The 11,317-nt window shown below is 42.7% G+C and overlaps 1 protein-coding gene across 1 annotated transcript; it reads right to left on the reverse strand.

The window, feature by feature from the left end:
* Window positions 1-2,767: 2,767 nt before the first annotated feature.
* Window positions 2,768-8,361, reverse strand: LOC106802578 (huntingtin-interacting protein M). The gene is made up of 2 exons (XM_087427328.1): window positions 8,254-8,361; window positions 2,768-3,210 (listed from the first exon to the last, which is right to left on the reverse strand). The coding sequence occupies exons 1-2, from the start codon at window positions 8,359-8,361 to the stop codon at window positions 2,854-2,856; spliced, it is 465 nt and encodes a 154-aa protein (XP_087283454.1). The 3' UTR covers window positions 2,768-2,853.
* Window positions 8,362-11,317: the final 2,956 nt, after the last annotated feature.

Genomic DNA, 11,317 nt, shown 5'->3' on the forward strand with positions numbered 1-11,317 from the left:
CTTCCTCACCATCCCCACTCTCACCTTTTCAAAAGGCACAAAAGGCCTAAACGTGGGTGGCTCATTCTTTCCCAAGGGCAGTGATTCTCACTCTCGGCCTACCTTCCTCCCCTGAGTGTAGGATTCCTGTGCATGTGTAGGAGAGGTATAGGGCAGGGTGTCCCATTTAGACCGACACCATGCTGGCCATGGCCCCCATGTTTCCTGTGAAATCCACAAGCACAGCTGAAGCACCATTCCTGAAGGGATGGCAGTATTGCTCTGCCTCATTCTCCCATGTCCGTGTGACTCTGCAGGGGACTTGACAACACTTGTCATTAAAGCTCAACCTCCAAACTCCACCTGGGACATCAGAGAGTTTGAAAGAGCCCAGGAAGCCTGGCTCCCGACACGTGTCACAGTGACCAGTGCTGTCGACGACTGCATGGACTGTAAGGGGACCACCTGACCACACAGACCTGCTAACTCGACATGGTGTATCCACCTACTATGGCTTCTCTGGCCTTCAATTCCTCAGCTGTGCCTTCCAGTGAAGAATCCAGGAGACCACGTTCAGTTCTATAACAAACCGTAGCCATAAGCCAAAATCAACAGTTTTTTTTTTTTAAAGTCAGATAGCTATTTAACCAACATATCAAGATCTTAGTATAATGATTGATTCTCTGGCATTACCCACTCTGGAGGCACTCCCTGTTGGCTGAAGGACACTGGAATATGGGAAACCATGCCCTAGACACAAAGATGCTCCACTTCAGGGATGCGGTGGCAAAGCTGGTGCTTTCACGTGATCAGCTGAAGGTGACTCTCCACCTGCAGTTGCTGGGGAGAGGCCTGCTTCCTATTCACATGAACAGAAGAGTAACAGCTGAACTTGGCTAAGGCTAGGAGGGCTTCATGGCTCTCCATGACAAGTCACAAATTAGTGGGGTGGACATCTTGACAACGAGGTTTCTGTAAATATCTGGCATAATGGCACTATGTGGCAAGAAAAGTTTCTTGGATTTACACAAGCACATATTCCAACAAGCTCTAAGCACAATCCCGACACTATTATTCTCAGGACCCTCCTGTGAAGTAGGCAAAGGCTGAGCCACCTCCAGGCTTTAATAGATGGTGGAAGGAGGCAGAGAGAGAGTGAGGCACCAGGCAGAGGGGAAACCAGGGTGAGAACTGTCTGCTTCCTGGGTGAAGTTGTGGTTTCTTCCTCTGCCTGGTCTGTCTCTCCACAAGGCTCAGCAGCTGTGGTTTTCACAGCCAGTGGCTCAAGCACCCAGCAATCACGTGAGAACCAGGCCCAGCGGCCCCTTGGGGAAGCACGCCTGAGCATCTGGTCTATAGGGAGGGAGATACATGCAGCTCTTTATTAAGGGTGTACTCTGTGCCAGGCACTGTGCCACCCAGCAGTTGACCGACACACGTTGACTTAATCTTTGGGAAAACCTGAAGATGGAGGAACTCTTGTTACCCCCGTTAGACACACGAGGAAACTGCTGCTCAGAGGGAAGATGAATATCCAAGACCACAGGGCCACAAAGTGGTGAACTGGGATGGCCAATCCAGGTCCTATGATCCCATTGTTGAAGCTGGCTGGGCAGCCTCTGACCAGCCCTCTATGACAGGCCAGGAGGCTGCAGAGGGTGGCCCTGGAGGATCCCATGAATAGGTGACATTCTCAAACGTTGACACTTACAGGGGAAAGGTTAGTTTTCTACACTTGATGTGACAACTTTTTTTTTTAACTTAACACAGCACATGAAAGTGTTTATAAGAATTCTATGTGCTTTTGAGCTCATTATTTGGGACAGAATTTACACAGGTTATACTTATACTTCTCAAGGCATGTATTCAGCCACTGATAATTCTTTGTTATTCTATCAAATATGTGACCATTAAAATGATCAGATGTTTCATCAGAGAATGAGATTGATAATTATGTTTGAAATGAAATACATTTATAAGTAAGCCAATTCATTAGTTAATAACAATGAACCTCTTGAATTGCCTGTTTTAAACCAGATTGTAGCTTTGATATAATATTACTACTTAATTCACCAGTGTTCACAAGAGGACAGAAGGATATACTCCACAGAGTATCATAGCACTAGCTAATAACTCCTGTCTCGATTCCTTGTTTTGGAATGAGGCAGGGTATAAATAAATGAAATCAACCTGATGGTAATTCCTTTTATGTATAGTTCTTTATGGTTTCCCCATCACTCCTCAAACTTCATGTAAAGCCCCTGTCTCATTAAGTTCATGTCAACTGCCGAGCCGCCCTCTCCACCCACCCCCGTTGCCATCCCCTCCTGACTTTTCGATGTTCCCCGTCGTGAATAAAGTCTTTGGCACTCAGTCATGATCTTCAGGCCCTCTGCAGTTACCGCCGTCATTCTGGGAATCCAACATGCCTGGAGCGCGCGCACCCCACCCCCCCACCCCACCCCCGTCCCCCCCAAACCTCCTGGCCTCACAGGCCTTGACTTGCTCAGAGCCAGTGAGGAAGTCTTCTCTCCCCACAACCTCAGCCAGCTACTCCCACCACGGCCACTCCCCACACTGTCACCATGAGAAACTGCTCCCAGAAATCACCGATTCCAGCATCCCACACTGCCCACCATCCCACACTGCCCACACCCTCTCCCCCTCCAAACCCCCATAAGACGTCTCATCCTGGATGTCTCACAGATACCTCTAACTCAAAATGACAGAAACGGAGAGGAGTCAGAAACACAGCAATGGATTCTAATCCTTTAATAGCATTCATTGAATGACAGAAGCCAGGACTCCTCAGCTGTGAGAACTTTCTGCTTGAGCTGTGGCTGAGGACTCCCACCAGGCTCTGGGACCCAGGCTTCAGCCGTTCTTCCTGCCTCCGGGCATCTTGTCAAACAGAGTGAAGGCCGCATCCTTCACTTGGCGCTGGGGCTCTCTGTTGTTGTTCACTCCTCCCTCCACATCTTGTGGGATGCTACTGCTATTGGTGGCCTCGTTGACTACCATCTCCAGGATGTAGTCGGTAAGGCAGTCGAGCATGGCAACGAGGAAATCTTCTGTGGATGAACTCGGATGCTGGGCGTGCTCATCCTTCTGCAGAAGGCGGTCCAGGTAGCTCACAGGGAACTGTAGCTCGGCTGTTGGAAGACAGGCTGGATTCTGATAGGAGCTGTCACGGTTCTGCTCTTCTGCCATGATGTCTGCTGGGTTTGAGTGCTGTCAGCTCTGCTTGATTCTCCAGCCGGACCGGGTCTCTCTCGACACCAGCACTCAGCCCTGCCCACTATATCCCTGAGCTCTAGCCCCTGATTGGTCAGGGACATCCTGCCTTTGTGACATCCTAGGCTTTGGGATGTCACTGGTGTCCATCATGCCCTTATCAGGCCTTAGCCTAGAAATGTCCATGACAGGAATCTGGTCACTGTAATGACTGGACCTTGATTTTGAGGGAATTGTAATATTCTGCTTGACTTTAACATTGTAAAAATAAATGTGTGTTTCAATGGAAACTTTTCCCTGTCTTTAGGACACAACTCCATGGTATCTGATTCTAGCCTTGCATTGTCTTTGAGCTCTTTTAAAATCTTTTGTTAGTTGTAGGACACTGATAAACATGTAAAATGTCTTGTCTAGTAGAGATTAAATTGTCCCTCCCACTTATGATGTAACAAAACTAGTTTTGGCTCCATTTACACATTCATTTAAATATTCTTAATCAATATTCCTGTATCTAATCTTTGGATTCTCTTTTGAACCAGCTATAATATCTTCCCATTCCCTCAGGGAGTAAATAGGATCTTTTTTTTTGTTTTTTTGTGAGGAAGATCAGCCCTAAGCTAACATCCATGTCAATCCTCTTTTTTTTTTTTTTTTTTTGCCGAGGAAGACTGGCCCTGAGCTAACATCTATTGCCAATCCTCCTCCTCTTTTCCCTTTTTCTCCCCAAAGCCCCAGTAGATAGTTGTATGTCATAGTTGCACATCCTTCTAGTTGCTGTATGTGGGATGCGGCCTCAGCATGGCCGGACAAGCGGTGCGTCAGTGTGCCCCCGGGATCCGAGCCCGGGTCGCCAGTAGCGGAGCATGCACACTTAACCGCTAAGCCACAGGGCTGGCCCCTAAATAGGATCTTTTAACACATGTTCACTTCATATCTGTATGAGTGTCTTGATTTTACACTGTTTGAAAAATATCCTTTGACCATTTTGGAAGTTACAATGAGATGCTCAATGGATTCACCTGTCACAAGCAGGTAAACATTGTTGAGAGAGAGAAGTGTACCTTATGCTCAGTTTAAGATGTGTCTTTTCTTCCCTGTCCTAGGTGAAGTCAAAACACCAAGAGACGTTTCTTGTTTTTTTTTCATTTTAATTTTCCTCTTCACTAATTTTGTATTTCTGCTTTGTTTTTGTTTCATTTCCAGCTGATAACAGTTATAGACACTTCCATTCCAAAAGTGAGAAAGCAGAAGGAAGAAAGAAGTGTCTGATCCAAGCAATTTCAATATCCAAGCAGGCAAACCTCCATACGTTTCAAGGCCTGAGAATAATCCACTCTGGCTTGAGGTTCCTGCCTCTGATCCCATGACTTCACCTGGGTCCATAGCTCTGCCCTCTAGGCCCTAGGCTCTGCGCTCAGAATCATCTTTCCTTTATTTTGAACCGAGCACAAGTTCACAGCTGAGTAGTTTTATTAGCCTATTTTCTGCTTGTCAAATTTTAGGAGTCTCACAGCCTTTTCTTTCATTTTATCCTCTATCTACCCTTTCAGTTAAAGATAGATGGCATTGTCTCTGCTGATTTAACATACTCAAAATCCTGTAGTCCCCCATGTACGTCATAGGGATTCATGCTCTTAGACAAGAGGCTCATTCGCAGATCCCTCCTGAAAAATCCCATCTCTATTCCTCCCTTCTGCTGAGATGGCTAGGGTTATTCAGGATTCACATCCCATACTGCTTCAGAGAATCCTCTGTTTGATTGAATACTTCGATCTTTTGATCCCTCCGAGATACTAGCAAAAGGACGTCTAGCTACATCCTTGATTTAATTTCTATAGGATGCGTTCTTGACAGTGGATTCTCTAATTTTAATGTCTTTTGTCATCTGGATAGGTTGAGATCTTCCAGACCTGGTTCCTTTTTGCTTAACAGTTCTTCCCTCAATTTATGTCTTTCCTCTAGCATTTTACCATAAGTAGCAAAAAGAAACAAGGGTATGCCTTCCACACTCTTCTTGGAAATCTGCTCAGCTAAATCTTCAATCCATTCCTTACAAGTTCTGCTTTTCACATAACTCTAGGACACAATTCAGCTAAGATTTCTGTTACTACATAACAAGAATCCCCTCTCCTCTAATTTCCAATATTATTTTCCTAATTTCTTTCTCAACCTTCACCAGCAACACCTTTGACATTCATATTTCCATCAATAGTCTGTTTATGATGATTTAGGTATTCTCTAAGACAATATAGGCTTTATCTACTGTGCTCCTCACTTTCTTTTGAGTTCTCACCAGCAGCACTTTTTTTTTTTTTTTAGGATATATTTCTTTCTTTTTTTTTTTTTAAATTTTTTGTTTATTGCAGTAACACTGGTTTATAACATTGTATAAATTTCGGGTGTACATCATTATACTTCTATTTCTGCATAGATTACATCATGTTTACCACCCAAATACTAATTACAACCCATCACCACAAACATGTGCCGAATTATCCCTTTCGCCCTCATCCCTCCACCATTCCCCTCTGGTAACCAACAATCCAATCTCTGTCTCTATGTGTTTGTTTATTGTTGTTATTATCTACTACTTAATGAAGGAAATCATACGGTATTGGACCTTCTCCCTCTGACTTATTTCACTTTGCAAGTACCCTCAATGTCCATCCATGTTGTCACAAATGGCTGGATTTCATCGTTTCTTATGGCTGAGTAGTATTCCATTGTGTATATATACCACGTCTTCTTTATCCATTCGTCCCTTGATGGGCACTTAGGTTGCTTCCAAGTCTTGGCTATTGTGAATAACGCTGCAATGCACACAGGGCTGCATGTATCCTTACGCATTGGTGTTTTCAAGTTCTTTGGATAAATACCCAGCAGTGGAATAGCTGGATCATATGGTAGTTCTATCCTTGATTTTTTGAGGAATCTCCATACTGTTTTCCATAGTGGCTGCACCAGTTTGCAGCACTTTTAACATCCATATTTCTACTAACTGCTCAAGGTAATCTAGGATTTTTCTATCATGTGCCTCAAAATTATTCCAGCTTATAGCCATTATTCATTTCACAGCCACTTCCACATTTTTAGATATTTGTTATAGCAGCAACCCACTTCCTGCTACCAAAATCTATATTAAATTCCTATGACAGCTATAATGAATTGCTACAGATTTGGTGGCTTAAAACAACACATATCTAGTCTCGTACAGCTCTGGAGGAAAGAAGTCTAAAACAGTTTCTCTGGGCTGAAAACAAGTTGCCAAGAGGACCATGCGCCTCTGGAGGCTCTAGAGGAGAATCTGTTTCCTGGCCTTTTCCAGCTCCCGGAGCTACATTCCTTGCATTCCTTGCCTGTGCCCCCTTCCTTCGTCCTCACAGCCAGCAGTGTAGCATCTTGCTTCAATGGTCAAATTTCCTTCTTCTGTGTCAAATCGATCTCTGCCTCCCTCTTATAAGGACACTTGTGTTTGCACTTAGGCTCTATCGGATAATACAGAATAATCTACCATCTCAAGATCCTTAACATAATTTTACATGTGAATTCTCTTTTACCATATAAGGTAACAGTCACAAGCTCAAGAGATTTGGATCTGGTTATTTTGGGGGCCTTATTCAGCCTACCACAGGAGGTATTCCCAGGAAACTCCAGTAGGGAAGTGAGGAATTGAGACAGGGTATGGAAGGAAGCAAAGTGTCCATTATTAATTAGCTTAATATCACTGAAGAACTTTAGGGAACACTAGAAAACACACTTTCCGTGGAAAATAATGCCCCAGCATTCTGGACTATCATGCTATTGGGCAGAGTGGGCTCTGACAGCCTAATAAAAGCCCTCACACAAAGAAATACAGGTTCCGACATTTGAAAGTCAGGCAAACATGCATCTAAATGGTATAGGATGTGAGAGTATGGGTAGGATGCTGACGGCATCTTCTACACCCAGAAATGTTCATATACCATCCTTATGAAGTCTTTCCCTTCCTTCTTGCCTCCTGCCTGCCCTTCCTTCTTTCAGTTAACAAATTTATTGTGCAGCTACCTGGTATCAAGCACTGAGTTAGATGCTGGATATTCAGTGTTAAACAAAACAGACATTATCTCTTCTTTATGGAGCATCCAGTCTAGTGGGAAAGACAGACGTGAAACAAACACCCAAAGACATATGTAATTCCAAATTGTCATGCGTAACCTAAAGCAGAGTTTATCAACCTCCGCACTATGGACATTTTGGACTGAATAATTCTTTGTTGTGGGGCAGGAGGGCTGTTCCTGGCATAGGATATTTAGCAATAGCCTTGGCCTCCACCCATTAGATAATAATAGCACCCTCCAGTTGTGATGCTAAAAAGTATCTCTAGACATTGTGAAATGTCCCCAGAGGGCAAAATTGTCCTTGATTGAGAATGACGTTACATTTAAAAATGTACCTTAAAAATAAATTACTTTAAGATACAGTGAGGGGATGTAACTTAGATGGAATAATCAAGGAATATCCTCTGAGGAAGGGACATTGAAACTGAGAACTGGCACAAGAATAGGAAATGAGGCAGAAAAGTGGTAAGAGAAAGAACATTCCAGAAAGATGGCATAGGCAAATCCCTCAAGTGGTAAAGTACTTGGGGTGTTTTAAATGAAAGCTAATAAGTGTGACCGAATATGAGTGCAAGAAAGGACGGGGTTGAGATGACCTTGTATCCACCCACAAGCAATGAAGAATCTGGACTTTAATAGACATCTTGGCACTTGGATCCATCTGTCAAATCTGCATGAACATGAACATAATTTATATATATATATATATTATTATTATTTTTTTTAATGAACGAATGATAGAAAAAGGTTCTAAGAGAGCAAGGAAGTGCAGGATGAATGGTTGTAACACTGTGTGGTAGATTGTTTGCAGAAATGGCCACAATTACCCCATTCTCTGTATGCACTCCCTGTATACACATTTGAAAAAAAATGTGACTTTGCAGCCCTTACAACCAAGACATGGTACCTACATCCCCAACTCTTAAATCCGGGTTGGCCTTACCCCTGACTTGGGGAAATAAAATGGGGAAGTGATGGTGGGCCCGGAATGGGCCTGGTCCTCAAGAGACTGTGGTCTTTCACTCTTACTTGAAACACCTACTTCTGTCATGTCGAGTATAAGCCAGGCTGCTGGAGGATGAGGGACCAAGTGGAGCTGAGCCAAGTCAGTCTAGTTGCCCTTCTAAGGCCTTAGATAGCTGAGCCCAGCCATGGTCCGCAAGGTCAACTCATTCCCTTTTTGTGGTATTATTGTTATACGTATTAAATCTATAGATTCTACAAACTCAACAATACGTTGACATAATTATTACTTTATATAATTACATGTCTTTATGTCTTTAAAGAAGCTGAGAGAAGAGCAAACGTATATTTATAGATTTTGCTACATTAACCTCCTTATTTGTCATTTATGATTCTCCTCATTTGTTTCTGTGGATTCTAGTTATCTTCTGGAGTCATCTTCTTAATCCAGCACAGCTTTGCTTCCACCCACCCCCTTTGTGCTGTTACTGGAAAATATATTACATCTTATATCTTATATGCATAATATATTACACAATTATTTTTTAAATCAATTAGGAGAAGAAAGGAAAATAAATATGCATTTACACTTTTCAAATTACAGTTTCCTTTACCAGTACCAGTGTGGGTTGTTGTTGTGTTGTTTTTTGCATGGATTTGAATTACTGCCTGGGGTTGCTTGCTTTCAGTCTGAAAAATTTCCTTTCATTTTTCTTCATTCTTTTTTCTTTTGGCTCCTCAAACTGGGAAATCTCAATTGTCCTATCATCAAGTTCACTATTCTTTCTTCTGCCAGTTCAAATTGACTAAGTCAGCCCTCTAGTGAATTTTTCATTGCAGTTACTGTAATTTTCAACTCCAGAATTTCCATTTGGTTCCTTTTTGTGACTTCTATTTTTATCGGTATTCTCTATTTGATGCAGCATTGTCATCACATCTTCCTTTACTTCTTTAATCATGGTTTCCTTTAGTCCTTTGAACAGATCTATAATGGTGACTTTGAAGTTTGTCTGTTAAATCCCACATCTGGTTGCTCTGACAACAAGCTTTGTTGTCTGCTTTTGTTCTGGTGTGTGGGTCATACTTTCCTGTATCTTTGCATGTCTCACAATTTCTGTGGGAAACTGGAAATTTTAGATAATATATTGTAGCAACTCTGAGTACTGGTTCCACCACCAAGTGCCTATTTATTTATTTATTTATTTTTGGTGAGGAAGATCAGTCCTGAGCTAACATTCATGTCAAATCCTCCTCTTTTTGCTGAGGAAGACTGGCCCTGAGCTAACATCCATGCTGATCTTCCTCCACTTTATGTGGGATGACACCACAGTATGGCCTGACAAGCGGTACGTCAGCGTGAGCCCAAATCCGAACCCGGGCCGCCAGCAGCGGAGCGCGCGCACTTAACTGCTACGCCATGGGGCTGGCCCCACCAAGTGCTATTATTATTTCTGTTTAATTGTTTAGTGACTGGCTGAATCATTTTAGTGAAGTCTATAGCCTCCCCTCACATTGTGAAGCCTTTGATGTTGTTCCTCATGGGGTGCAGACTTTGGTATGACCCCAGTCACCCTGGGATGATGACATTAGTTTGGCCAGAACTCTTTGTCTCTTTCTCTGACCACTTCCAACTGTTAAGCTCCACTAACTACCAGCTGATTTCTCTACTGTTTTTAACAATGCCCTGAAGCATAAATTGTTCCACAGACTGATCCAATCAAATCCAGGCTCTTGGGCCAGCCCTGTGGTGTAGTGGTTAAGTTTGTGTGCTGCTGGTTCGCATCCTGGGCGTGGACCTATGCACTGCTCATCGAGCCATGCTGAGGCAGCATCCCACATAGAGCAACTAGAAGGATGTACAACTATGACATACAACTATCTACTGGGGCTTTGGGGAGAAAAAAGGAAAAAAGGAGGAAGATTGGCAACAGATGTTACCTCAGGGCCAATCTTCCTCAAAAAAAAAAAAAGAAAGAAAGAAAAAGAAAAAATCCAGGGTCTCTTTTTTTTTTTTTTTATTGCAGTAACATTGGTTTATAACATTGCAAAAATTTCAGGTGTACATCATTGTACTTCTATTTCTGCATGGACTACATCATGTTCACCACCAAAATACTAATTACAACCCATCACCACACACATGTACCGAATTATCCTTTCACCCTCCACCCTCCCCTTCCCTCTGGTAACCACCAATCCAATCTCTGTCCCTATGTGTTTGTTTATTGTTGTTATTATCTACTACTTAATGAAGGAAATCATACGGTATTTGGCCTTCTCCCTCTGACTTATTTCACTTTGCATTATACCCTCAATGTCCATCCATGTTGTCACAAATGGCTGGATTTCGCTGTTTCTTATGGCTGAGTAGTATTCCATTGTGTATATATACCACAGCTTCTTTATCCATTCGTCCCTTGATGGGCACTTAGGTTGCTTCCAAGTCTTGGCTATTGTGAATAAGGCTGCAATGAACACAGGGGTGCATGTACCTTTTGCAAATTGGTGTTTTCAAGTTCTTTGGATAAATACCCAACAGTGGAATAGCTGGATCATATGGTAGTTCTATCCTTGATTTTTTGAGGAATCTCCATACTGTTTTCCATAGTGGCTGCACCCAGTTTGCACTCCCACCAGCAGTGTATGAGAGTTCCTTCTCTCCACATCCTCTCCAACACATGTTGTTTCCTGTCTTGTTAATTATAGCCATTCTGACGGGCGTGAGGTGATATCTCATTGTAGTTTTGATTTGCATTTCCTGATAGTTAGTGATTTTGAACATCTTTTCATGTGTCTGTTGGCCATCTGTATATCTTCTTTGGAGAAATGTCTGTTCAGGTCTTTTGCCCATTTTTTAATTGGGTTGGTAGTTTTTTTGTTGTTGAGATGCATGAGTTCTTTATATATTTTGGAGATTAAGCCCTTATCAGATGTATGGTTTGCAAATTTCTTCTCCCAATTGTTAGGTTGTCTTTTCGTTTTGTTGATGGTTTCCTTTGCTGTGCAGAAGCTTTTTAGTTTGATGTAGTCCCATTTGTTTATTT

The sequence above is a fragment of the Ceratotherium simum genome, chromosome X (assembly GCF_057802395.1).
Source record: "Ceratotherium simum simum isolate JZ-2026a chromosome X, ASM5780239v1, whole genome shotgun sequence".
Classification (NCBI taxonomy): domain Eukaryota; kingdom Metazoa; phylum Chordata; class Mammalia; order Perissodactyla; family Rhinocerotidae; genus Ceratotherium; species Ceratotherium simum.